At 38.7% G+C, this 25359-nt stretch overlaps 2 protein-coding genes across 2 annotated transcripts in view; one reads left to right on the top strand and one right to left on the bottom strand.

Annotated features, from left to right (window-relative positions):
• IQCH (IQ motif containing H) overlaps positions 1-25359 on the top strand; it is a 224238-nt gene that overhangs the window by 60868 nt on the left and 138011 nt on the right. Inside the window, exons 6-7 of the mRNA XM_044925394.1 lie at positions 11711-11831; positions 19226-19354. Coding sequence (XP_044781329.1) covers positions 11711-11831; positions 19226-19354 — 250 coding nt within the window. The remainder of the gene's footprint in view (positions 1-11710; positions 11832-19225; positions 19355-25359) is intronic.
• On the bottom strand, positions 4387-4888 carry LOC102402650 (40S ribosomal protein S13-like). Its single transcript, XM_044925395.1, has one exon. It carries the CDS (start codon positions 4886-4888, stop codon positions 4433-4435), a length of 456 nt encoding a protein of 151 aa, XP_044781330.1. The 3' UTR covers positions 4387-4432.

Genomic DNA, 25359 nt, shown 5'->3' with positions numbered 1-25359 from the left:
TCTATTAATATGATTATGTTAATTGCGGCTTTCCAATGTCTTAAGTGATTATATTTTAAAAAACTTTTTTGCTCTATTTCTTCAAGTGAGATTAAAAGACAGATTTAGATGAATTCTGAATTATGTAATGCCTTCAGGGGTACACGAATACCTAAAACATATTTGTAAATGAAATAAGCAAAGTACAAAGAAAAGCTATATGAACTCAGAGGAAGAAGAGATCAGAGGTGATTTCCTAGAGGATATTACCTTTAAGGCAGTAGTTAAAAAGTGATAGATAATAGTCAGAGCTGAGAGACAGAAAGAGAGAGAGTGTTCCAGAAGAAATCTCATAAACAATGCAAAAAGTGGGAGGTTTGGAGGCTCAAGTCTTACTGGTTATAGCTATAAATATAATTTTTAATATACTCAAAATCAATACTATGGTATGAACACACTGCTATATATAAAAATATGGGTAAATCTTACACCAATTTTATTTTATTTTATTTTTTTTTTATTTTAAAAGATTTATTGGAGTATAGTTCATTCACAGTGTTGTCTGCTTTCTCATTTGAATTTTTTTTTTATTATTTAATTTTATTTTATTTTTAAACTTTACATAATTGTATTAGTTTTGCCAAATATCAAAATGAATCAAGAAGAAAGTCAGATACAAAAGAATACATACTGTAACAATCCATTTAAGTTCAAAAACAGAAAACTTATAGGTGGTAATAGAATTCAGACTAGTGGTTACCTTTGGGTTATGGAAGCAACTGGGAGGGAACCTGAGTGAAGTCCCTTGGGTGCTTGCAATGTTGTACCTCTTTTTCTGAAGGCTGGTTACCTACAGAGTTCACTTTGTAAAAATTTATCAATTGATGACTTTATGATTTGTGCCCTTAAAAAATATCACACTTCAATAAAATGTTTATGTGAAACAAAAATGAAACCCAGTTTCTGGTATCAAGAAAAGTTTATCATGTGTATTTCCATATATTAACATGTTAATCCCTCACAATGACCTTATGGAAGTCCAGTTATGCTGAATTTTATGTGAAATTGAATTATATGAACTTGAAATACCATGATGTAAAATAATAAATTCTGGCTTTATACACAAAATTTGAAATGATTCAAATCTCCCCAAGTTAAAAAAATAAAATTTCATTTTCTTACAAAGCTGGATCAATCTGAGCAAATTTAAGATCTGTTTAAGCTTAAGGGAGGTACCACTTGAGTAGATAAAAATATCCTGTGGAATTCAGGATAATAGTTTAACAAATAACAGACGCAACACTAGTTAATGCTTTTTGGTGTCACAGTTTCAGCAGAGCAGTGTTGGCTGACACAGCAGCTCTACAATGCCAGGTACCACACACTTTCCATTTTACTGCTCTGTCCTACTGAACAGGCAATTTTCTATCTTGTGATCTAAGATGACTGTGACTCTCCCACCATCTTTCCTTAGTCCAACCAGGAGAATCACTGCAGTTTCTACACTGCCAGCCAGAACTTGCCACAAAGACATGGGAAGCCACAAGAGGGCCTGGGAAATGCAGTTTCTGGTTGAGCAGTACATTGATGGTTCAGCAGACGTCTTTGCCATACTTGCCATTCTTTGTCTGGTTGTTTTGAATTATGTGAGTTTACAATTATAAAATGTCTCCAGGAATAGATCCTTTACATAAAATTCAGCTGCTCTGTAGATAAGAATATTCCTATTTTACAGAACATAAAACTGAAACTCAGAGACAGTAAATGACTTATGCCTACCCTGTACATTGCTAAGTAAATGGCAAAGCTGGGACTCAAACACAGTTCTCAAACTCAGGATTCTTGCTTTTGTGCTACAGAAGCTTCTCCAGAGAGTTTTTGTACTAGTTCCAAGAATACTGGTAATCCTTATGTTCCCAGTGAATTTCAAGTTATCGATGTCTCATTGGGGAAGAATTCAGTGAGAGACAAAGTGACAGGTAAGAAGTGGATTTATTTAGAGAGAAACACACTTCACAGACAGAGTGCAGGCCATCTCAGAAGGTGAGAGAGCCTCAAAGTGTGGCATGGTTGGTTTTTATGGGATGGATAATTTCCTAGACTCATGAGTGGAAGGATTACTCCCATTATTTCAGGAAAGGGGTGGAGATTTCTAGGAATTGGGCCATGCCCACTTTGGGACTTTATGGTTAGATTCACATCCACTGGATCATAGAAAAAGCAAGAGAATTCCAGAAAAACATCTCCTTCTGCTTCATTGACTACGCTAAAGCTTTTGACTGTGTGGATCATGGCAAACTGGAAAATTCTTAAAGAGATGGGAATACCAGACCACCTTACCCGCCTTCTGAGAAACCTGTATGTAGGTCAAGAAGCCACAGTTAGAACCAGACATGGAACAATGGACTGGTTCAAAACTGGGAAAGGAGTACGTCAAGTCTGTATACTGTCACCCTGCTTATTTAACATATATGCAGAGTACATCATGCAAAATGCCAGGCTATATGAAGCACAAGCTAGAACCAAGATTGCTGGGAGAAATATCAATAACCCCTGCCGGGAGCCACCACGGGAGATCCCACCATGACAAAGGTCATGCGGAAGAGACCTGACAGGCAAAGGCGGATCAGGCCTCAAGAGACCCCCTGAATCTGCTTGAGCATCCACCCCAAAACCAAAATCTGTCTTACTATTTTGTGCCTTTCACCAACTCTTCTGTCATTAACAGGGGGCTATCCCCAACCACCTTTCTCTGGAAAAAATCAACTTAGGGCTTTAGTTAACAAGTCTCTTGGACATAAAAGGAATATTTCTATTTTAACCCCTCTGTTGGCATTCTAGCTTGCCTGACAGATTTATCCATACTCTTGCAATTAACACACATGATTGTTCACAACTCCCCAACCTTGAAAGGCATGGGAAGCCAAAACATTCTAAAAGTCCTAATGAGCATAGAGCCCTTTAAGAGATGAAAACTTATTAGAATAGATAGTACTGGTAAAGGGCTTCATTATTGGGCCAGTGCTTGCTGCCAAGTTCCCATATCCCTTATCGATTGTGCACCTGGGAGTGCATTGGTTAACATACTTGGAATGTAAGAAAAACAAGTAGCAGCCTTGGAATTAACCACATTAGACCTTTGAGCTAATTGGTTCTTTCTTTGTTGTGACCCACTGCACCTTTGCTCCATGAAAATGTAACTCTGTTTAGTACTTTCTGAGGCTGGGAGAAATAAAGAAGAAACACTTTAAGGGAAACAAGTTTTCTGGCTGATCAGCCTTCGTCAAAAAAGGGTCATAAAATGTCCACAGGCCTCCAAGGCCAGAAGATATTGTACACAATATTGTTTATGGGAAAGGTATGCAGAAAAAATACTGGTTTTGATAAAGACAAAACAGATGTAATGTTTGGGCTGACTCTGTATGACTTTGCATCTTTCATTTCCCTCTATGTACAAGTCAAGGTATAAAAGTTCCTTTTGAAAATAAAGTTATGGGCCTCGCTCACCAAAGCTTAGTCTCGCCATGTTGTTCTTTTTTTTCCTTTTCCCTCCTTTTCTCTCTCTGTTCTTCTTTCAGGATGACTCCTTGGAACACGGGAGCTTTATTGGCTTTCTGTGTTAATCAAGGAAGATCAAGCCCTGCTCTCCGCTTTGCTATCCTTATCGCCTAGGCCGTCATCCTGAGGGTACCCCTGGATCCTGCTGGGGCTGGACCCCAGCCAACCCCAGATATGCAGATAATACCACCTAATGGCAGAAAACAAAGAAGAACCAAAGAGCTTCTTGATGAAGGTGAAAGAGGAGTGTGAAAAAGCTGGCTTAAAACTCAACATTCAAAAAACTAAGATTGTGGCATTTGATCCCATCACTTCCTGGCAAATAGATGGGGAAACAATGGAAACAGTAACAGACCTTATTTTCTCAGGCTCCAACATCACTGTGGACAGTGACTGCAGCCATGAAATTAAAAGATGCTTACTCCTTGGAAGATAAACTATTACAAACCTATACAGTGTATTAAAAAGCAGAGACTTCATTTTGCTGACGAAGGTCCATATAGTCAAAGCTATTGTTTTCCCAGTAGTCATGTATGAATGTGAGAGTTGGACCATAAATAAGGCAAAGTCCTGAAGAATTGATGCTGTCCAAGTGGTGCTGGAGAAGACTCTTGAGAGTCCCTTGGTCAGCAAGGAGATCAAACCAGTCCATCCTAAAGGAAATCAACCCTGAATATTCATTGAAAGGACTGATGGTGAAACTCTGATACTTTGGTCACTGAAAAGACGACTCATTGGAAAAGACCCTGATGCTGGGAAAGATTGAAGGGATGAAGAGAAGTGGATGACAGAGGATGAGATGGTTGGATGGCATCATGATTCAGTGGACATGAGTTTTGTTTTGTTTTGTTTTCTGTTAAACAATGATTTTATTGCTTTAGTACAATACACAAATTTATGCAACCAGGGCAGAGGCTGTGGATGACTCGTATTTCCAATTGGGGGGTAGGACTCGTTTGGTTTTGTAGTATCGAGCCAACCAGTGAATACAGCTCTCAATCAGAATCAGACGAAATTTAGCATCTTTATCCTTTCTGTTCCTCTCAAGATGCTTTTGAACAGAAACAGCTTTCTTAATTAAATGATAGAGATCCTCAGGGAGATCCGGAGCAAGGCCTTTGGATTTAAGAATTCTCAAGATTTTGTTGCCTGTCACAAAATGTACTTGTGCAACACCATGAGACTCTCTCAGGATCACACCGATCTGTGAGGGAGTCAGGCCCTTCTTGGCCAGTTTGTAGATCTGCTCTTTCACGTCATCAGAAGTGAGCTTCAGCCAGGTGGGGACGCTGCAGCGGTAGGGCAGAGCCGACTGGGACAGGCCCTTCCCAGGAGCGTGCATGTGACCCATGATGGCTGCGGTGTGGTAGCAAAAGGGTGGACATGAGTTTGAGCAAACTCTTGGAGACAGTAAAGGACAGAGAAGCCTGGCGTGCTGCAGTCCATGGGGTATCGAAGAGTAAGACATGACTGAGCAATTGAACCACAACCATGGTTAGCCTCAGAACTGCCATGGTGCTGGTGGGCACGTTCTTTAGTGTGCTAGTGTGTTACAACAAGTGTATAATGAAGGTCAAGGCCCACTGGAAGTCGAATCTTCGGCCATCTTGGACCTACTTGGTTCTAACCATTTCTTGTCATGTCCTATATCTATGTCATTCTTTTAAATGTGCCCTGCTCTCCCCTCCTGTTTCACTTAGTCTGAGAGAAGGTGAGACTCCTGCTGTCTCTAAATTAAATGGCACTTGGAAAGGAGTGAGATAGGGCACAAAGTGGTAGGACTTTACTAGGAACTGACAACCTGAGATGTGTTTGCTTAAAGGTTCAAGAACTCAGGAATCAAGAAAATACAGCATGAAGCACTGGGGCATGAACAGTGACATGCATTTCAGTTGTGCCTCTGAACTACAAGGCAGATTATACACGTGTTCCAAGTATTTTCCCTTTCTGATTTTTAGTTTCCCCATACGTCAGATGAGGATGAGGGTTGGGCCAGGGTTGCTGAATATGGTCATGAAGGTTGTACATAATTTCTTAAATTTACTAAGCAGGAGATTCCGGAGCAGAGTAGAGGGTGCCCCATAGCTCCTTGCCTCACCCCGCCTCAGCCCTTAGAAATACTACTGGTATTTTGAGAATCCTCAAAATCTTGAGATCCTCAGAAATACTACAAAATCTGGAGAGAAGCTGTCAGGTAATAGAAAGGTGGAAAAAACCCAGAATACCCAGTTAGCACATGTTGCTGGGAGAGAAAACACACTGCTGCTGCTAAGTCACTTCAGTCGTGTCCGACTCTGTGCAACCCCATAGACGGCAGCCCACCAGGCTCCCCCGTCCCTGGGATTCTCCAGGCAAGAACACTGGAGTGGGTTGCCATTTCCTTCTCCAATGCATGAAAGTGAAAAGTGAAAGTGAAGTCACACTAGTGCCAGAAAATGGGGGACGAGATACTGTATCAGAGCAAGAAGAATGTCTGGACACAGCTGCACAAATATGTGCAAGGCGAAAAGAAACAACATGGTCACTACCGATCTATTATATATGTGTCAGTATTTTACCCACAGCTAACAAAAGAAAGGAAGGTGGGGAGGGAGGGAGAATCCTGGGCTTCGAAAGACAAAGCCTAATTTAAGGAAAACATAACTCAAGGAATTTTGTGAGGAGGAATTTTCTCACCATTTCTTCACCTCCTCATTCCTGTGGTTATAGAAAATTCTCATTTCAGTGGTTGAAGCTGGCTCCTTTCCATACCCATGTTTCAGTCCATAGGAAAGATAAAAATAGTCCAGGGAAGGTACTCTAAAGGGATGCCCTAGACGTTATACATATCACTTCTGCCACAGTTTTACTGGAGACATTTAGTCACAGAGGACACTGGGAAAATGTGGTCTTTAACTGGATAGCCATGTGCTCAGCTAAAACTCAGTGTTCTATTCTAAAAGGAGCTGGGAGAAAATTCAGCAGACATCCCTCACAAAGAGAACCCAGCAAATGAAAGAGAGGACATATCTGGTGCTGCAGTGTAAGAAGATGTTCCAGAAGTGAAAAAAGAACTGAATCTGCAATCTGAAGGAAAACACTGAAGCCCAAGAAAGTCTGATGAAGAAATGATAGGGACACAGTTGATAGGGACATAAATAAAACTAGAGCTCAACCATGTGATGATAAAATAGCTGAATGAGACTAAAAAAAGAGGTTGCAGACATAAGGAAATAAATTGAATACCAAAATACTTTATGGAACTAATAAATACACTATAAATAGAAAGAACAGAACAGACACTGCTGAATACTGAAATATTGACAGGGAGAAAAAACTGTAAGCACAGTACATGCACTCTCATCTGATAAAGGAAATTAATTTGAAGTTAATAGATATGCATATTAGTTTGTTACCAGCTAAGCTGCTGTAACAAAGAAATCCAAAGAAATAATACCTTAAATAAATTAGTTTCTTTCTCACTCACAAAACAATCCACAGATGAGAAATCCAAGGCTGGCAGGATCTCCTCCAGGAGGTCATCCAAGATACGGTTCCTTCTGTCCTGATGCTCCATCACCTCCTCATTCCTGTGGTTATAGGAAATTCTCATTTCAGTGGCTGAAGCTGGCTCCTTTCCATACCCATGTTTCAGTCCATAGGAAAGATCAAAATAGTCCAGGGAAGGCACTCTAAAGGGATGCCATAGACGTTATACATATCACTTCTGCCACAGTTTTACTGGCGACATTTAGTCACAGAGGACACTGGGAAAATGTGGTCTTTAACTGGATAGCCATGTGCTCAGCTAAAACTCAATGTTCTATTCTAAAAGGAGCTGGGAGAGAACAAATAGTTAGGAACCATAATATGAAAGATAAAGATGAGCCAACATTTAAGGACACGTGACATCCCTCACAAAGAGAACCCAGCAAATGAAAGAGAGGACGTACCTGGTGCTGCAGTGTAAGAAGATGTTCCAGAAGTGAAACAAGAACTGAATCTGCAATCTGAAGGAAAACACTGAAGCCCAAGAAAGTCTGATTTTGAATATTTAATATTAAGGTATTTCCTAATTAAACACCTGAACTTGAAAGAGGAAGAATGCTTCAGACATCTACACAGAAGGGAAAAATCACCTACAAAGGGTAAAAAAAAATCAGGCTGCTATCAGATTTCATTATATTCATTGTGGAAGACGGCAGTGCAGTTTTGAGAGAAGAGAGGATGGCCCCAGGTGCAATTCAAGTATAAAGGCTCAGGGAAGCAAAATATCCATGCACACTTGTTGGAAAGAACTGCTTGATAACCAAAGCTAGGCAACCTAAAAATCCACAAAATAAAGAACGCAAGCATAGTGAAGCCATGCCAGAAGAACTGTTGATGATCACTGAATCCATTCACACATAGAACTGATGCTAAACAATCATAGCAATGATGGTTTCAAAACAGAATGTGAATATTATAAATCTGGACACTGTAAAAATAATACAATTCAAAATTGGGAGGTGAGGGAGAGGAGATGGAAGTAGCAAGAAACTTCTCATGTTCTCATCTTCTGAAGCTAGGATATATTATCCAAAATAAAAACATGTGGTTAAAAAATATATATATATATATAAGTAGGTAAAAAAAATAACCTAAATATCTTTTCATAATCACCTTTATTGAACATGTAGCAGGAGTCCACAAATCACTGCCTGAGGGCAGACTGCCTGTTTTTGTAAATTAAATTTCAGTGGAACACAGCTTCACCCCTTTGTTTCCATATTGCTTATGCTACTTTCCAGCTATAAAAATAGACCCCAGACAGCCTGAAACATTTACTCTCTGGCCCTTTAAGAACTTTGCCAGCCCATGCACAAGAATCTTTTTTAACTCACAGGACTCTTGTGGTAAAGACATATTTATTTGAGGCTTAATAACTGGTTGGGTTTAATTCAGCCTTTTCCCTTCCTATTAAATTCATGTCAAATTAAGTTTAATAATGTAGTATAAATTCTATTTTTATAAAACAATAAGTAAATCATCCCAAAGATATCAGGGATAATGAATCGCCTAGTGATATTTGATATGGTTTCTTCAGTTTTCACCTCTGTTTTTATTTGGAATCTTTTTAATGAGCATATATCATTGTTACCAGAATAATAAAATAGAACATTTTTTCTATTTGAAATCCCTGGAAGCAAATATACCAAGATACTAACAATGATTAATTCTGGCTGACAGGAATATGATTGCTGTTTTCTTCTTTAAGCTTTTCTATATTTTTTAAATATTGAAAAAATTTTAAGCTATTATGGAAGATTTCCGCATAAAGTGATAAGAATTCTGAATTACAGTTTTGGAAATGGTAATGAGAAGTACCAGATATGAGAGACATTGTTCTATTTATAGTATGATTCTTTTATTAGCAGCATACAAACCACAAAGCACAGTTCAGTATAAGTATCAAACACGACATAAAAGAGAAGCCGGAATCAGATGATGTTCAGCTTCTGTTAGGCAATCAGCACATTCACATAGTTTCTTTAATTTGCATTTATCTACCTTTCCCGTCTCATCCACACCTTATCCTCCTGATACACACAATATACTCAAGCCACATAGAGCCCTTCACCTTCAGTGAAATTTTCATGCATTTGTGTGCTCTTTTGCTTTCTTGCCACCATTCTTTTTACCTATAATTGCATCCTGTTCTCCACGTGATATAATTCAATGCTTCTTTTAAGACGCAATTTAAATATCACTTACTGCAGTACATCTCAACCTTGGCTGCACATCAGAATCACCTGGGGACCTTTGTAAAAATACCGACGCCCAGGCTCCAGCACAGCTATTCTGGTTTAACTGCCCAGGGTTGGAGCCCAGGCAGCAGTATTTTTAAAAAGCTCCCTGAGTAATGCTAATATACAGCCAGTGTTGAGAGTCATTGCAAAGCCTTCTGTGATACCAGCAGGCAGAGTTAATTACTCCCTCTTCTGCGTTCTCATAGCTCTTAGATTTTCCATTGCTCATGAAATTTAATGCTTATTGTATTAAAGTTAGTGTTATATAGTAAGTGCTCAGTAAATGCTGAGGTTGTTACTGACCTTGTTCTTCCAACCGGGCACATGCAGGAGCGGTTATCCTTACCATGGGAACCCGACAGCAGAGGGGGCTGATGTTTCCCATCCAGAGATCCTGTCTGAAGGATTTACTTCTGTAAACTCACCAGGATGTCACCCCTCTCTGCCTCCTACACACACACACCCTTCACTGCCTTTTCAGCACAGCCTTAGCACTCGGGTCCAGCTTTTACATTGTTGAGATTGACGCCATGTAAAGAATGAAAGAAACCAGCGTTATGAAAGTGCTGACAGCCTGAGAGAATCTGACCGTCATCTGCCTTCCCCCATCTCCTTCGTGTTGCACTTTACGTCGTATTTACTGTCACATCTGCTACTTTAGCTTTCAAGAGCGCATTGTCAGGTGTACTTTGTCAAAGGCTTTCAGAAAATCCAGATGAACGATGCTGTGAGCCCCGATACTGCCAAATCTATATTTTACACCTTCACAGTGTTTGACAATTTTATTTAAGTGGAATCTTTCTATCTTCCTTCGATTTACCTTTGCCTCCCTGACCCTGAGATCAGACAACTGGAGACACTTCTGTTTTTGATACTGAGCATCCTCGTCTATGTCTGCGCCATGTCTGGATCACAGTACACTGTGTGATTATCTCAGCTGCCCTGGTTAGGAGGAGCTCCTGGAAGTTACTCCTATCTGGAAGTGAAGTGGGGGGAGGAGAGCTGAGGATGAGGAAAAGAGACCAAGGAGCCCCAGCAATGCTTAAGTTCCACAATCGCACAATGCGCATGCGCACTCTCATCCGCACAACTCGGAGCTCTATCTACCCTTGCTTCTTCCCGCTTGCCTGGAAGGAAACTGACTGCATTAACAGTCTACTCTTTCCTGTTAAAAACCCTATTTGTAGTCATTTTAAACCGACCTCTCCAAACATCGCCAAAGGGTTTGGTGTCCATAAGATGGTGTTGCTTATATTAATAGTTTCCCTTAAGTACCACATCCTGGCAGTGGAGTTCTAAAATAACTTTGTTCACAGACATTTCTCAGCCACTAAATATTATTTTTCAAAGTGATTTTCTCCCTGGAGTCTTGATGAAACTTTCCCTTTCTTCTTCCTTAAGGTCACCATGACCTTGATGAACTAGATGTGCTACCGTGGAACCCAATGGCAAATTTCACTAATGCAGAATCAGATCAATCTTCAAATTGAATAATCTTTGCATATCTAGTGCTCTACTGTAACCTGAGACAAATCTAACCTTTCTGACTTGGTTCTTTATTAAAATCAGTAGTTAAATAGCAAACCATTACCTAGTTCCCTTGGAAGTTATGCAAATTAATTAATGTGTGGAAAATGACTGGGAAATTTTAAAATCATCTCTAAATACCAAACAGTTGCATCTTCCCTGATGAGAGGGCCTAGGTAATTCATAACCTCCTATAATAAAGGTAAAAATACTGTGCTTGGCCTATATAATTACATGTGATTTATTTGCAATACATATAATCTGTGAAATCTAGAAAGCATTTAGTAGAAACAATTCATATTTGGTGACTATAATAAAAGCACTTAATGGCTTTAGGAAGAGTAACCATCTACTCTGAGTGATCTATACATCACATCTTTAACTATTTCTAAGATCTGCTAGAGTCTGCTCCGAGTTTATCCTTAACCTGTTAATGTTGACTGATATGTTTATTTTTACATTTTCCCAGTTTTTATTTATCCTCAAAACTCTAATGTGTATTTCCTAGAAAATTTGCCCGTACAAAACTTTGCTGTATTCAAAACCTCCTCTGTCAAGATTTAGCACTTTTATATTGTAGTCATTAAAATTGAACAAAATCTTAATAGTTCCTTTATTAACTACTATACTGACTTTGCATAGTGGAAATCACAACATGTTAATTGGATTTAATTAACTATTTAAAATTACACAAACTCCTGACAGTAGACAATAGCACAGGGTACCCGTGAGCAATAAAATTGGAGCTGATATTTCTACTTTATTAAAACTTAATGAAACTATTCATATTCATAACCTTATTTATTGTTTACAAGAAGAAAACTGTGTTCATTTTGAAGGCAAAAATGTCTGCTGAAAACAAATTTTTGATCATTTAGGTGCAGGCTCAGAAGTTAATAAAAGGCTCCACTATATCCAGCCTCACGGTTCTGCCAGCTTCTCATCGCACGGATCCCTATTTCACCCCAGTGCCAGTCTTACAAGCAGATGCTAACAAAGGTTAGTGATTCAGATAAGCATTTTATATGTTTAGGAACATAAGGGGAAGAGCTTTGAGGTGGGATTAGGGGCCTGAGTTTGAATTCAGACTCAGACGCTGATTCTCCAAGGTGACTTTGGACAAGTCAAGTCCTCACTGTGGCTTGAGTTTCCTTCTCTGTAAAATAGAAGGTTGAACTAGATGACCACCAGAGTCCCTTTCCACTTCTAAGATCCATTATTCTATAGATTTTCTATTGATTTAGATTTTGGTATATTTACATGTTAAAATTATTATTGTATTTAAGTGATGTTATAATTTTTCAAGCTTCTGAGCAGATAGTTTCTGATCCTTTTCTGATAATACTTAAAATTTTATTTCAATATATTACTATATAAAAATATGAAGCCAGAGATGAATGTAATTATTAAGTGAACTATGCAGGTCTTAGTCTAAATACTTATACTAATACTTTGACTTATACCAGTCTAAATACTTAGTCTAATACTGGTTTGTGAAACCAGTAGATTTCTCATTTTTTTAAGCAAAAGGTCACGTCATCTTTATCTCAATATCCCCAGTGCTTAGAACCACATCTAGCATTTTGTAGATACTAAATAGTTGGTTGAATGGATAAGCAAATGAAAGTGTAAGCGAATGACTAAAGACTGAGTGTCATAAATGTAACCCTCTTTACTTCTCCCTGCTACATAATTGGCTGACATGTTAAAGAATGCTTAAGTGGATCCCCTTTTGTATCTCAAATATGAGCAAGTGAGATGATCTTTAATTTATTTCTATCTCACTTTCTAACTGATGTCTGGAGTGTTTTAGATCTGAAGTTGGTTCCTCAGGGTTCCTCTGGTACCTGAAGATGTATAGGTTCTCCATTTTACAGCTCCTGTATCCTGCCTGCTGACCCACTAGTGGTGGTACAGAAAAACTCAAGAAGGACTGCATCATTATAAGCCTCTTAGTTGATTAAACCTCCCACAACTGAAACAATTACTTTCTTAGTTACGAACCCTAGGTGTTTAGAAATATTGGTGACACATGGTTTTAGTTAGTTTACATTATATTTACTCCCTGGGAAAACTCCAGTAGAGTTTTTATTTCTTGCTTTAGAAAAACTTATATTCTTCCTGGGGTCAAATTAAGATGAATGAATGGGTCAACCAATCTATTTATCCTTGCTTTAGCAATAGATACAGTAAAAAATTGCTGCAAAACAAAGGTAAATCTAGAACCATAGCAACTTGTTCCAGAAAAGCATCACATTTTCATCCCTCAGTTATCTGCCAGAGAACACATGGCCTACCATAATATTTGTAGTTAATCAACCAATTAATCAACACATTTATTGACTACTTGCCATATGTCAGGTACTGTGCAAGGTAATACGAATGCCAGGAAAGCACAAGCCACACAAATGCTGATACGGTGCCTAAATGTTTACCTGTCCTGATGCTCTGAACTGTCATTTGAGACACCCCAGATCTATACTAGTCCAGCATGTGGTTAAAGATGACCAACTTCCAGAAGAGAGGATAGTTTTGGAAAATGCAAGACAAACTTCCCTACTTTTTCTGGAATTATCTTGCTAAATCCAAAGAATAATGTCTCCACCCCTATCCCCACCCCTAGTAAATGATTAAGAATTTAAGTCTTCTAATAAGAAACCAAATTTTCAGTTCAGGCTCTGTGAAATCTCAGGCAAGTTGTGCTCCAGTTTTAGAATAAACTCTATAAACGAGACATGCTGGATCTGGCCTCACCTCCACTCTCATCTCACTCAGCTTTCTCCGTGCTCCAGCCACAGGGGACTTCTCTCTTTTCCTTAGCAGGCCAAGCACCTTTTCACATCAGGCCTTCACCAGTCCTCTTACCTCTGCCTGTAAAAGTCATTTCCTCAAGCATCCGCCTTTTTCCTTTATAGATGATCACAATTTGTAATTATATATTAATTTGTGAATTTATTTTGTCTTCTCCATCACTAAAGGCTCCATGAGGTCTGTCTGGTTCACCATTGAATCCCCAGTCCCCAGAATAGCTCCTGACATATAAAAGGAATTTACATATTGGTTGAATGAATGAATGAGTTTTTAATGAATGAATGAATAGATGAATTCTAATTCCTAATCTAGTCAACAGGAATGTGAGAGTGCTATGAAAATTTAATGAGACGATGGTGATAAGGGATAATTTTCAAAAACAGGTAAAGTCCCTACTCTTTTACAAATGAACACAAGTCAAAGATTTTAGTTGTTTAACTCATCAGTTTGAAAGAGAATTTGTAAGATGTCACAACTAGTCTAAAGAAGAATCCAAAGGACATATCTTTGTAGATCAGGAATATTGAAATAAATTTGTAAACACAAGGAAAATTGGCATTTGCATGGGAGGAAGGAATGAACCTTTACCAATTTTTTTCATGTCTATAGATATGAATTATTTGCATTATTATCAGGTTTTTCCCCCACAAGTTAACTTTAATCTCTGCAGAGTTGTACAACAGTCAAAGACTAGATTCAGATAATTCCTGGAGGCATTCCATTGAAAAGTATTCAGTAATCTCTTTTGCTCATTCTAAAACATAAAAAAAAATTTCCTACAATTGTGCCCCAGTTTGATGCAAAATGATGTTAAAAAAATTATTCACAAAGTAAGTCATTTCATTAGGTTTGGGCTGATTATTTACACAGGTGCAGCAAGAAGGTTAATCACCACATAGGCCATCTTAAGTTTGCTCTGTTGGAAGGAATCTCAGATTGAACTTTTAAAATCCTCTATTACTTGCTATCCTGAGGCTAGAAAATCTGTCCACCAGATTTCAACTGTAGGACCTATAAATTTGGATACATTCCTCTCCTCTAGAGATGCTCCCCATATCCTAAGGTTCTTGGGCCTGCTGGGAAGTGACATTACTTTGCAACTGTAAGGATGGAAATCCTGTAAGCCAGGCCAGTTTTTCTAGGAGGGCTTTTTAGGTTTTGGTTCCATAAAATCAAGCTTAGTCCTTTAAATGTAATTTGTTATACCTGATTAATAGCATCATTGTTAAATATGAAATTCCAGGCAAGTTCTTGGTTGCATAAGCAATTTTCCAATTCTATCTTAGTAAAAGAAGAAAAGATTCTTATTGCATCTATGCAAATAGCCCATATTGCCATGAAAAGTAAAGAGGCTCAATGAGCTTTTGAATTTGGGAGGTGAGAGGGAGCTCATCTAAAGTAGTAGAAGTTCAATTTCCTTATTTTCTGGGGATTTTAGGAATATTCAGTCAGTTCCTGTAAGTGCTCATTTCTCTATGTAAGTTAATCAGAACAGAGTTCCTTAGAGATTTTACCATCTAATTTATTAATACCACCTGGAGACAATAAACATTCTACATTCATAATGAGAAATAAAGACCTTTCTGAATTACAGATACATAGGCATTCAATGATGAAAGTGAAAGAGGAAAGTAAAAAAGTTGGCTTAAAGCTCAACATTCAGAAAATTAAGATCATGGCATCTGGTCCCATTACTTCATGGGAAATAGATGGGGAAACAGTGGAAACAGTGTCAGACCTTATTTTTCTGGGCTCCAAAATCACTGCAGATAGTGATTGCAGCCATGAAATTAAAAGACGCTTACTCCTTGGAAGGAAAGTTATGACCAACCTAGATAGCATATTCAAAAGCAGAGATATTACTTTGCCAACAAAGGTCCATCTAGTCAAGGCTATGGTTTTTCTAGTAGTCATGTATGGATGTGAGAGTTGGACTGTGAAGATAGCTGAGCGCCGAAGAATTGATGCTTTTGAACTGTGGTGTTGGAGAAGACTCTTGAGAGTCCCTTGGACTGCAAGAAGATCCAACCAGTCCATCCTAAAGGAAATCAGTCCTGGGTGTTCATTGCAAGGACTGAAGCTGAGGCTGAAACTCCAGTACTTTGGCCACCTCATGTGAAGAGTTGACTCATTGGAAAAGACTCTGATGCTGGGAGGGATTGGGGGCAGGAGGAGAAGGGGACGAAAGAGGATGAGATGGCTGGATGGCATCACTGACTCAATGCACATGAGCATGGGTGAACTCCGGGAGTTGGTGATGGACAGGGAGGCTGGGCGTGCTGCGATTCATGGGGTCGCAAAGAATCAGACATAACTGAGCCCCTGAACTGAACTGAACTGAGGCATTCAATAGAGTTTATAGCTTCCATTCTAGTTTCAGCCACAGATGAAAAATAAACACAGAAGTGTAATGGTCTAGATATCAAAGAGTTAGTCTTCTTCCTTGTGGGTATGAAATACCTAGTTGAATTCAGCTCAAAATATACATAGACAAATGGAAGACTACTAACTATATTCTCCATTGTCTCTCATTCAATAAGGAATAAATCTCTGTGAGATCCGTTTACAGAGATCACCAAATTCCCAGTCATTGTAGTCACCAACAAGGACTAACTTGTCAGCCACAAATGAACCAAGACACAAAATTAATAGGGAGTAATATCAAAATTAGAAAAGCAAGGAACTTCCCTGGTGGTCCAGGGGCTAAGTCTCCGCGCTCTCAATGCAGGGGGTCCACATTGAATCCCTGGTCAGGGAACTAGATCCCACATGCTGCAAGAGTTCAGATGCTGCAATTAAAAGATCCTACATGCCACAACTAAGACCCAGAACAACCGAATAAATAATAAAATAAAAATTAGAAAAATCAGAAAAACAAGAGCCAGCAAAGTTCTGTTGCCTCTCTGAATTAACTTATGGATGCCAAGAAAATACGTGGCTTGGCTTGGCTCCCTGTGAGATGTAGGTACCATTTCTGGCAATTTCAGGTGAATCTTTTGGTCATCTTGGTGGGAGCTCCAAAATCGTTAAAAGGATATATATTTTAAAGTGAAACCATGACTCTTATACAAATATAAAATGAACACATCAAAGATTCTGTTTAACTGATTAATTAAAAAGGAGGGAACCAATAAAATGTAACAATTGATTCAAATAAGAATTCAAACAGCAGACAAATTTATCAATCAAACATTTAAAAATAAATTTGCAAATGCAGGTAAAACTGAATTTTGGGGGTGAAAGAAGTACATTCCCTCTATGTGACAAAATTTATTTGCATATATATACACAAGAATTATTTGCATTGCTTTCAGTTTTCTATCAACTAACCTTAATCACTGCAGAATTGTAAAATAGACTAATCAAAAACAAAGGTGATTATAGGGTCAGAAATAAAAGTCTCCAGTATTGCCATGAAAAGATAACCAGTACTCTCTTTAGCTTATTCCAAAGTCTCAACTTCTTCCTTTCAGTGGTAAATGCATGCATGTGTTTGTCTAAAATTAAGTGAATTGCTTTAACCAATACTAAAGCAAAGGTTAAAATCACACTCATATTCTTTGGGATTCTCAGAGAATGAAGCTCACTCCAGTGATGAAAATACACTGAATTAGAAGGAGCTCTGTTTTTCACATCTACAAAATGGGCATAGTTCTTGGACATGGGGTATGATATTTATAGGTGGAAAATATTTGTGAGGACAAAGAATTAGTTTTTATATTTCAAAGTAATTGAATTCTGGTGTTATTATAATAAAAACCCAAAATACTAATGTTGAAAAGGGCTTGAAGAGTTGTACTTGGGATCAGTAGATCTTAAGTTTTAATAGTGAAAAAGATTAACCTGGAGTGCTTATTTAAAATGTAGATTTCTGGGCCCCAGTTTTAGTGGTTCTCAAACTTCAGTGCACATAAGTATCTCCTGGAGCCTTCAATAATGCAGATTAGCAGGGCTTCGCCTCAGAAATTGGGATAGGGCCCAGGAATATCCATTTTTAATAAAAAGTTCTCACTCCAAATAATCCTGTGGTAAGTAAACTTACCAGGTAGCTCAGTGGTAAAGAACCTGCCAGCCAATGCAGGTGATGTGGGTTCCATCCCTGGGTCGGGAAGATCTCCTGGAGGACAAAATGGCAACCCACTCCATTATTCTTGCCTGGAAAATTCCACGGACAGAGGAGCCTGGTGGTTTACAATCCGTGGGGTCACAAAGAGTCAGACACAACTGAGTGAGCATGGCCGCTCACACACACACACACACACACACACACACACACACAAATAAACTGAAGACTTCTCTTGGAATCATTGTTTTAGAATCACTTACAACATTGTTTTGGAATCACTGTTCTTAGTGAACTCTTCAGCTCCCCCATCATTCTTCTGAATTCCTTTAACACTAGACTTTAATATCCTGAATGTGACATAATATAGTCTTTAGAGGTGATAAGGCAAATGAAAACAGTATTTATCCCTCTTAGGATGTGTGCCAACTTCTTCAGCCTAGTCCAGTTTAGAACACAGTTTTTTAACTTAGATTTCATTGAGACCCAGAGTTCTTTATTTTTCTTCCTATTACCTGACAGCAACAAGAAGCTGAAGCCCTATCACACATCTATGTCAAGTACTCCCTGACTTTCTGGCTTCAATATGATGCATGAGTACAAAGTCTCTTCAGTCGTGTTCAACTGTTTGTAGACTGGACTATAGCCTGCCAGGCCCTTCTAGAAGTCCATGGGATTCTCCAGGCAAGAATACTGGAGTGGGCTGCCGTGCCCTCTGCTGGGGGATCTTCCCGACTCAGGGGTCAAGCCTGTGTCTCTTTGGTTCCTTGTGTTGGGACCACTTTAACACTAGCACCACCTATGATAGTTGCCCCTGAATGTGAGTTTTGCCCCTAACAGCAGGCTTTACTCAGATATTCATTTACTCATTGAAGTTTTTAAAAATGATGTCTCCTGTCCTTGAAAAACCTTGGCACTGGTCATATGGACACAGTATGAGATCTAGGAATTGTAAATTAGTTGCAGTAATACTAACCATGTTGCCCAGTTACACTAAAACAATCTATTTGGGCATTCACATCTTCTGGTAATATGAGAAATGTCTAAAAGGAACTCTTTTTTAAAAAAATAAAATGTAACTCATTATAACAACAGAAATATGATTTCAAGCACACAGATGTTCTTTCTTTCAGAACCAAAGATCTCCTTAGTTATGGACTGTGTACCTGATTTCTCTGAATTTTAAAAAGAATACCAATATTAGTAATAATTGAAAATGCCATGATGTATAAAGAAGTTTTTGTTTGCATTGGAAGTATATTTCTATCTTGAAATTACCATAGTACAAGTTTATTTCAAAATACCACTATTAGAAATGCCATCTTTTTTTCTGCAGTTGTTATAAAAATAGATAGGACACATACTATGGCTATTTTTTCATGCAAAGGATTAAGGCACTAAATGTACTCTCACAAATAAACTAATGAATAGAGAAAGTTACGTTTGTGAAAGTTATAGAGTTCAGATTTTGTGGAAGTGCTTGAAGTTAAACTCATATTCTTCTAACCTTCCTTTTTAGGGGTTTTAAGTATGATAGAACGAGGATTGATTCCACCAACAGCAAGAATTACCTTTCAGAATCCACCTATTGTACCCAGAGCAGCTCCTCTGCATCATTTTGATGAAGGACGTAAGATTTGGGCTACCGGTAAGACAGTCTTCTTAGTTGGGGATAGACAGAAATTACCAAAAGCTACTCTTCTAGTATCCAACTTTTATCTTCAGTAATAGGACAGACTTAAACTTGTAATTGTTCTGAGTTGCAGTTTACTGAATAAAGCAACTTTAGTCTTTTTGTGAAATACCTACTTAGGGCCCGTGTTTTCTATGTGTGAGAAAGTTGGTATTTTTAAGGGATTTGCAGCTTGGTTGGGAAAATAAGACAGATATATAAAAAATAAATAACAATACATAGCATTACAAACTAAAAACCAAATGGATGTTAAAATCTAGTACTATGAGTATGCAGAATGATTGCTTAGAGGTGAAACAATAGAAGACTTCAAAGAGGAGGCTGGCTAAAATAGGAGAAAAGCACCCACCTAGGTATCTACTAAGTGGTTGCAGAACCTCAGGCAAGTCATTTACTTTCTCAGGGCCTCAGCTTTGTCAGTTATAAAATGAAGGGTTTTGGCTAATAAATTCATCTGCTCAACAAGTATTTGTTGAATGCTTGCTTTATCCAAGGTAGTTGGGGATCTGACAGAGAAAATAAGTCAATCATATGTATTCTTGTGGTGCTTACATTCTAGTAGAGGATATAGATAATAATCAGGTAAGTAAATGAGAATTTAAGCTAAGGACAAGTGCTAGAAATAAAATAACATAGACTGAGAATGATAAAAGGAAGTGATTACTTTGCTTGGGAGGGAAGGGTCAGGGAATGTATCTTGGAAGATGTTGAGATCCAAATGATGAGAAGGACCCAGTCATGTAAAGATCTAGAGAAGAGTATTTCAGATGTAGGACAGCATTGGCGTAATGGCCCAGGGGATTAAGGAGGGAGTAAGCAAGAATGCTTAAGAAGAAAATGGCAACCCACTCCAGTGTTCTTGCCTGGAGAATCCCAGGGACGGGGAAGCCTGGTGGGCTGCTGTCTATGGGGTCATACAGAGTCGGATACGACTTAGCAGCAGCAGCAGCAGCAAGCAAGAATGCAAATGGGGCTGGAAGGCCAAGAGAAGGAAGAGAAAATGTTGGAGAGGTAGAGAAGACTGGAATGATGTAGGGTAGAACAGAAACCACGAGTTGTCTTCAAAGTTGATTCTTCTCTACTTCCACAGTAATTGAGTCATGGGTGGGCACATGTCAGCTTGACCAAAGACATTTCTAGTCTTCCTTTCAGCTAGTTGAACTTGGGAACTTCCTTCCAGGTTCTGGACAATGAGAATGTAAGCAGAAGGGGAAAGGGAAACTTCTGGGCATGGCTTCTTCTTTTCATTTTTCTATCTCTGACTAGCTGGGATGAAGATATATATGATGGGCAAGCACTTTGAAGTAAAAAATGGAACTCCAGGTTGAGTCTGGCCAAGATACCCTGCCTACCCAGGACTCTTTTCCTTTCAACCTTTGTGTGAAAGAGAAATAAACTCTTAATTTGTTTAAGCCATTTATATCTTAGGATCTTTCTTTTTAAAAGCCTTACATTGTAGCAGAACCAGCAAGGCATCCTTTCAAATCATGATGAGGAATTGGATTTAATCCTAATTACAGTGAAAAATCACTGAAAAGTTTAAGAGGAGGATGAGGTGATCTGATTTATATTTTAATAAGACCATGGTGACTGCTTTACAGATAATGAGTCATACAGGAACATGAGTGGAACCAAGAAGACTAGTTAAAGACTGTTTGGTAAACCAGGTGAGAAATGATGGTGAATTTAAGGAGGATGGTATCAGTGGATATGAAGAGAAGTAAACAAATTCACCTTATATTTTATTTTAGAGGTAGAGCCATGAAGAATGACTGAAAGAAAGAAATGAAGAATGGCTCACAGATAGGACTGAGGAAAAGAGAGGCATCAGGGATAAATATGTATGAATTAATATGTATGAACATATCCCAATTTTGTATCCATTCTACTGTTGATGGGAATTTCAGTGGTTTATACCATAGAGCTGTTAGGGGTAATACCACTATGAACATTCTTGCATATGTCTTTTAATGTAAATATATATATATATATACCCTGCTCTTGGATACATATTAAAAAGAATTGCTGAGGCATGGGGTAAACATATGCTCAGATTTAGCAGATAACACCAAATGGCTTTGCAAGGTGTTTATACTGATTTATTTTCTTACTAGCAGTATATGAAAATTCCAGATGATATATATCTTTGTCGACATTTGATATTTTCTTTTCTTTGTTTATTGCTTTGCCACCCTGAAGATTGTTGTGGTATATCTTTGTGGATTTAATTTCTATTTCCCTGATGACCAATAAAGTTAAAGAGTTTGTGGGGGTTTTTTTTTGATATGTCTGTTGTTCATTAGAGTATCTTCTTTTGTAAACTGACTTAAAACTTCAACATTTTTTTAAATGGGTTGTTTTTCTTGGCTATTTATAGTATTATGTAGGTATCCTGGATACTAATCTTTTATCAGTTATAGGGGACTGAAATGCAAAAGTAGGAAGTCAAGAAACACCTGGAGTAAAAGGCAAATTTGGCCTTGGAGTACAGAATGAAGCAGGGCAAAGGCTAGTAGAGTTTTCCCAAGAGAACGCACTGGTGATAGCAAACACCCTCTTCCAACAACACAAGAGAAGACTCTACACATGGACATCACCAGATGGTCAACACCAAAATCAGATTGATTATATTCTTTGCAGCTAAAGATGGCAAAGTCCTATACAGTCAGCAAAAACAAGACTGGGAGCTGACTGTAGCTCAGATCATGAACTCCTTATTGCCAAATTCAGACTTAAATTAGCACTAGACCATTCAGGTATGACCTAAATCAGATCCCTTACGATTATACAGTGGAAGTGAGAAATAGATTCAAGGGATTAGATCTGATAGAGTGCTTGATGAACTATGGACAGAGGTTCGTGATATTGTACAGGAGACAGGGAGCAAGACCATCCCCATGGAAAAGAAATGCAAAAAGGCAAAATGGTTGTCTGAGGAGGCCTTACAAATAGCTGTGAAAAGAAGAGAAGCAAAAAGCAAAGGAGAAAGGGAAAGATATACCCATTTGAATGCAGAGTTCCAAAGAATAGCAAGGAGAGATAAGAAAGCCTTCCTGAGCAAGCACGGTAAAGAAATAGAGGAAAACAATAGAATGGGAAAGTCTAAAGATATCTTCAAGAAAATTAGAGTTACTAAGGGAACATTTCATGCAAAGATGGGCACAATAAAGGACAGAAATGGTATGGACCTAACAGAAGCAGAAGATATTAAGAAGAGGTGGCAAGAATACACAGAAGACTATACAAAAAAGATCTTCACAACCCAGATTGTTGAAGCCAGGCTTCAACAGTACATGAACAGTGAACTTCAGATCAAGCTGGATTTAGTAAGGCAGAGGAACCAGAGATCCAATGGCCAACATCTGTTGGATCAATGAAAAAGCAAGAGAGTTCCAGAAAAACATCTATTTTTGCTTTATTGACTATGTCAAAGCCTTTGTGTGGACCACAACAAACTCTGGAAAATTCTTATAGAGAAAGGAATACCAGACCACCTGACCTGCCTCTTGAGAAATCTGTATGCAGGCCAGGAAGCAACAGTTAGAACTGGACATGGAACAACAGACTGGTTCCAAATAGGGAAAGGAGTATGTCAAGGCTGTATATTGTCACCCTGCTTATTTAACTTATATGCAGAGTACATCATGAGAAATGCCAGGCTGGATGAAGCACAAGCTGGAATCAAGATTGCCAGGAGAAATATCAATAACTTCAGATGTACAGATGACACCACCCTTATGGCAGAAAGTGAAGAAGAACTAAAGAGCCTCTTGATGAAAGTGAAAGAGGAGAGTGAAAAAGTTGGCTTAAAGCTCAACATTCAGAAAACTAAGATCATGGTATCTGGTCCCATCACTTCATGGCAAATAGATGGGGAAACAGTGTAAACAGTGACATACTTTTTTGTGTGTGTGTTCCAAAATCACTGCAGATGGTTACTGCACCCATGAAATTAAAAGATGCTTACTCCTTGGAAGAAAAGTTATGACCAACCTAGACAACATATTAAAACACAGAGACATTACTTTGCTGGCAAAAGTCCAACTAGTCAAAGCTGTGGTTTTTCCAGTAGTCATGTGTGGGTGTGAGAGTTGGACTATAAGAACGCTGAGCACCTAAGAGTTGACACTTTTGAACTGTGATGTTGGAGAAGACTCTTGAGAGTCCCTTGAACTGCAAGGAGATCCAACCAGTCCATCCAAAAGGAAATCACTCCTGAATGTTCATTGGAAGGACTGATGTTGAAGCTGAAACTCCAATACTTTGGCCAGATGATGCGAAGAACGGACTCATTTGAAAAGACCCTGATGTTTGGAAAGATTGTAGGCAGAAGGAGAAGGGGACGACAGAGTATGAGATGGTTGGATGGCATCACTGACTTGACAGACATGAGTTTGAGCAAGCTCCAGGGTTGGTGATGGACAGGGTGGCCTGGCGTGCTGCAGTCCATGGGGTCACAAAGAATCGGCCAGGACTGAGCGACTGAACTGAACTGAGGGTCAGAGTACTAGTGACGAATTATCTTCATTTTTCTTCATCTTAGACTGTCTTGATTTCTCCTTTATTTCCTAAAGGATATTTTCACTAGCTTTAGGATTCTGGATTGACAGTGGTTTTCTTACAGTATTTAAAAAAACCTTTTGCCACTTCCTTTCTCTTTCATGGTTTCTGATGAGAAATCCACTGTCCCTTTTTTTTTTTCTGCTGTAGGTAAGGTGTTGCTTTTTTCTCCTGCTTCCAAGATTTTTCTCTGTCTTTAGTTTTTAGGAAGTCTTGACCATATCTTAACGTGAATTTCTTTGGTTTTATCTTGTTTGGGCGGAGAAGGCAATGGCACCCCACTCCAGTACTCTTGCCTGGAAAAGCCCATGGATGGAGGGGCCTGGTGGGCTGCAGTCCATGGGGTCGCTAGGAGTCGGACACGACTGAGCGACTTCACTTTCACTTTTCACTTTCATGCATTGGAGAAGGAAATGGCAGCCCACTCCAGTGTTCTTGCCTGGAGAATCCCAGGGACGGGGGAGCCTGGTGGGCTGCCGTCTATGGGGTCGCACAGGGTCGGACACGACTGAAGCGACTCAGCAGCAGCAGCAGCAGCATCTTGTTTGGGATTGGCTCACCTTCTATAGCGTTGTATGTTTTGCCAAATTTGGGGGGTTTTCAGCCATTATTTCTTTGAGTACATTTTTTTTTCAGCTTTGCCCTGTATTGCCTCTCTTTATAGGCTACATGATACAAATGTTAGATCTCTTGGTAGACTCCCACAGGTCCTTGAGGCTCTGTTCATTTCCCCGCACCCCACCCCCGCCCATGTCTTTTCTCTCCATTGTTCAGATTGGGTAATTTCTATTTTTCTGTCTTCTAGTTCACTGATTTACCCGTCCTCTACATTCTGCTGTTGAGCCATCCACTGAATTTTGTATTTAGATTACTGTATTTTTCTGTTCCAGAATTTCAATTTGTTTAAAAAAATGTACACTTAAAAATGGTTAAGATGATAAATGTGTGTATTTTTTTTTTTTTTTTGGCTGCCCTGCACAGCTGTGGGATTTTAGTTCCTGGACCATGGATTGAACCCAGGCCATGGCAGTGAAACCACCGAATCCTAACCACTGAAACACCAGGGAATTCCTTGTTATGTGTATTTTAACACAATTAAAAATTCAGTTGGGTTCCTCCTTACACATTCTGTTTTCTCTGTGGAGACTTTCTGTTTCTTTGCTGAGATTTCATATTATTTCATTTGTTTCTTGTGTTTCTGTAATTGCTTGTAATTGCTTGAACATTTTTATGATGGTTGCTTTAAAATTTTTGTCAGGTAATTTTAAGCTTTCTGTCATCTCAGGGTTGGTATCTACTCCTTGTCTTTTTTCATTCAGTTCCTGGTTCTTGGTATGGTGAGTGATCCTCAACAGAAACTTTGACATTGTGGGTATTATATTATAAGACTCTGGTTCTTA

This window comes from Bubalus bubalis, chromosome 11 (genome assembly GCF_019923935.1).
Source record: "Bubalus bubalis isolate 160015118507 breed Murrah chromosome 11, NDDB_SH_1, whole genome shotgun sequence".
In the NCBI taxonomy this organism is placed as follows: Eukaryota; Metazoa; Chordata; class Mammalia; order Artiodactyla; family Bovidae; genus Bubalus; species Bubalus bubalis.
The sequence above is the reverse complement of the archived record's forward strand: the minus strand, read 5'-3'. Positions and strand labels throughout refer to the sequence as shown.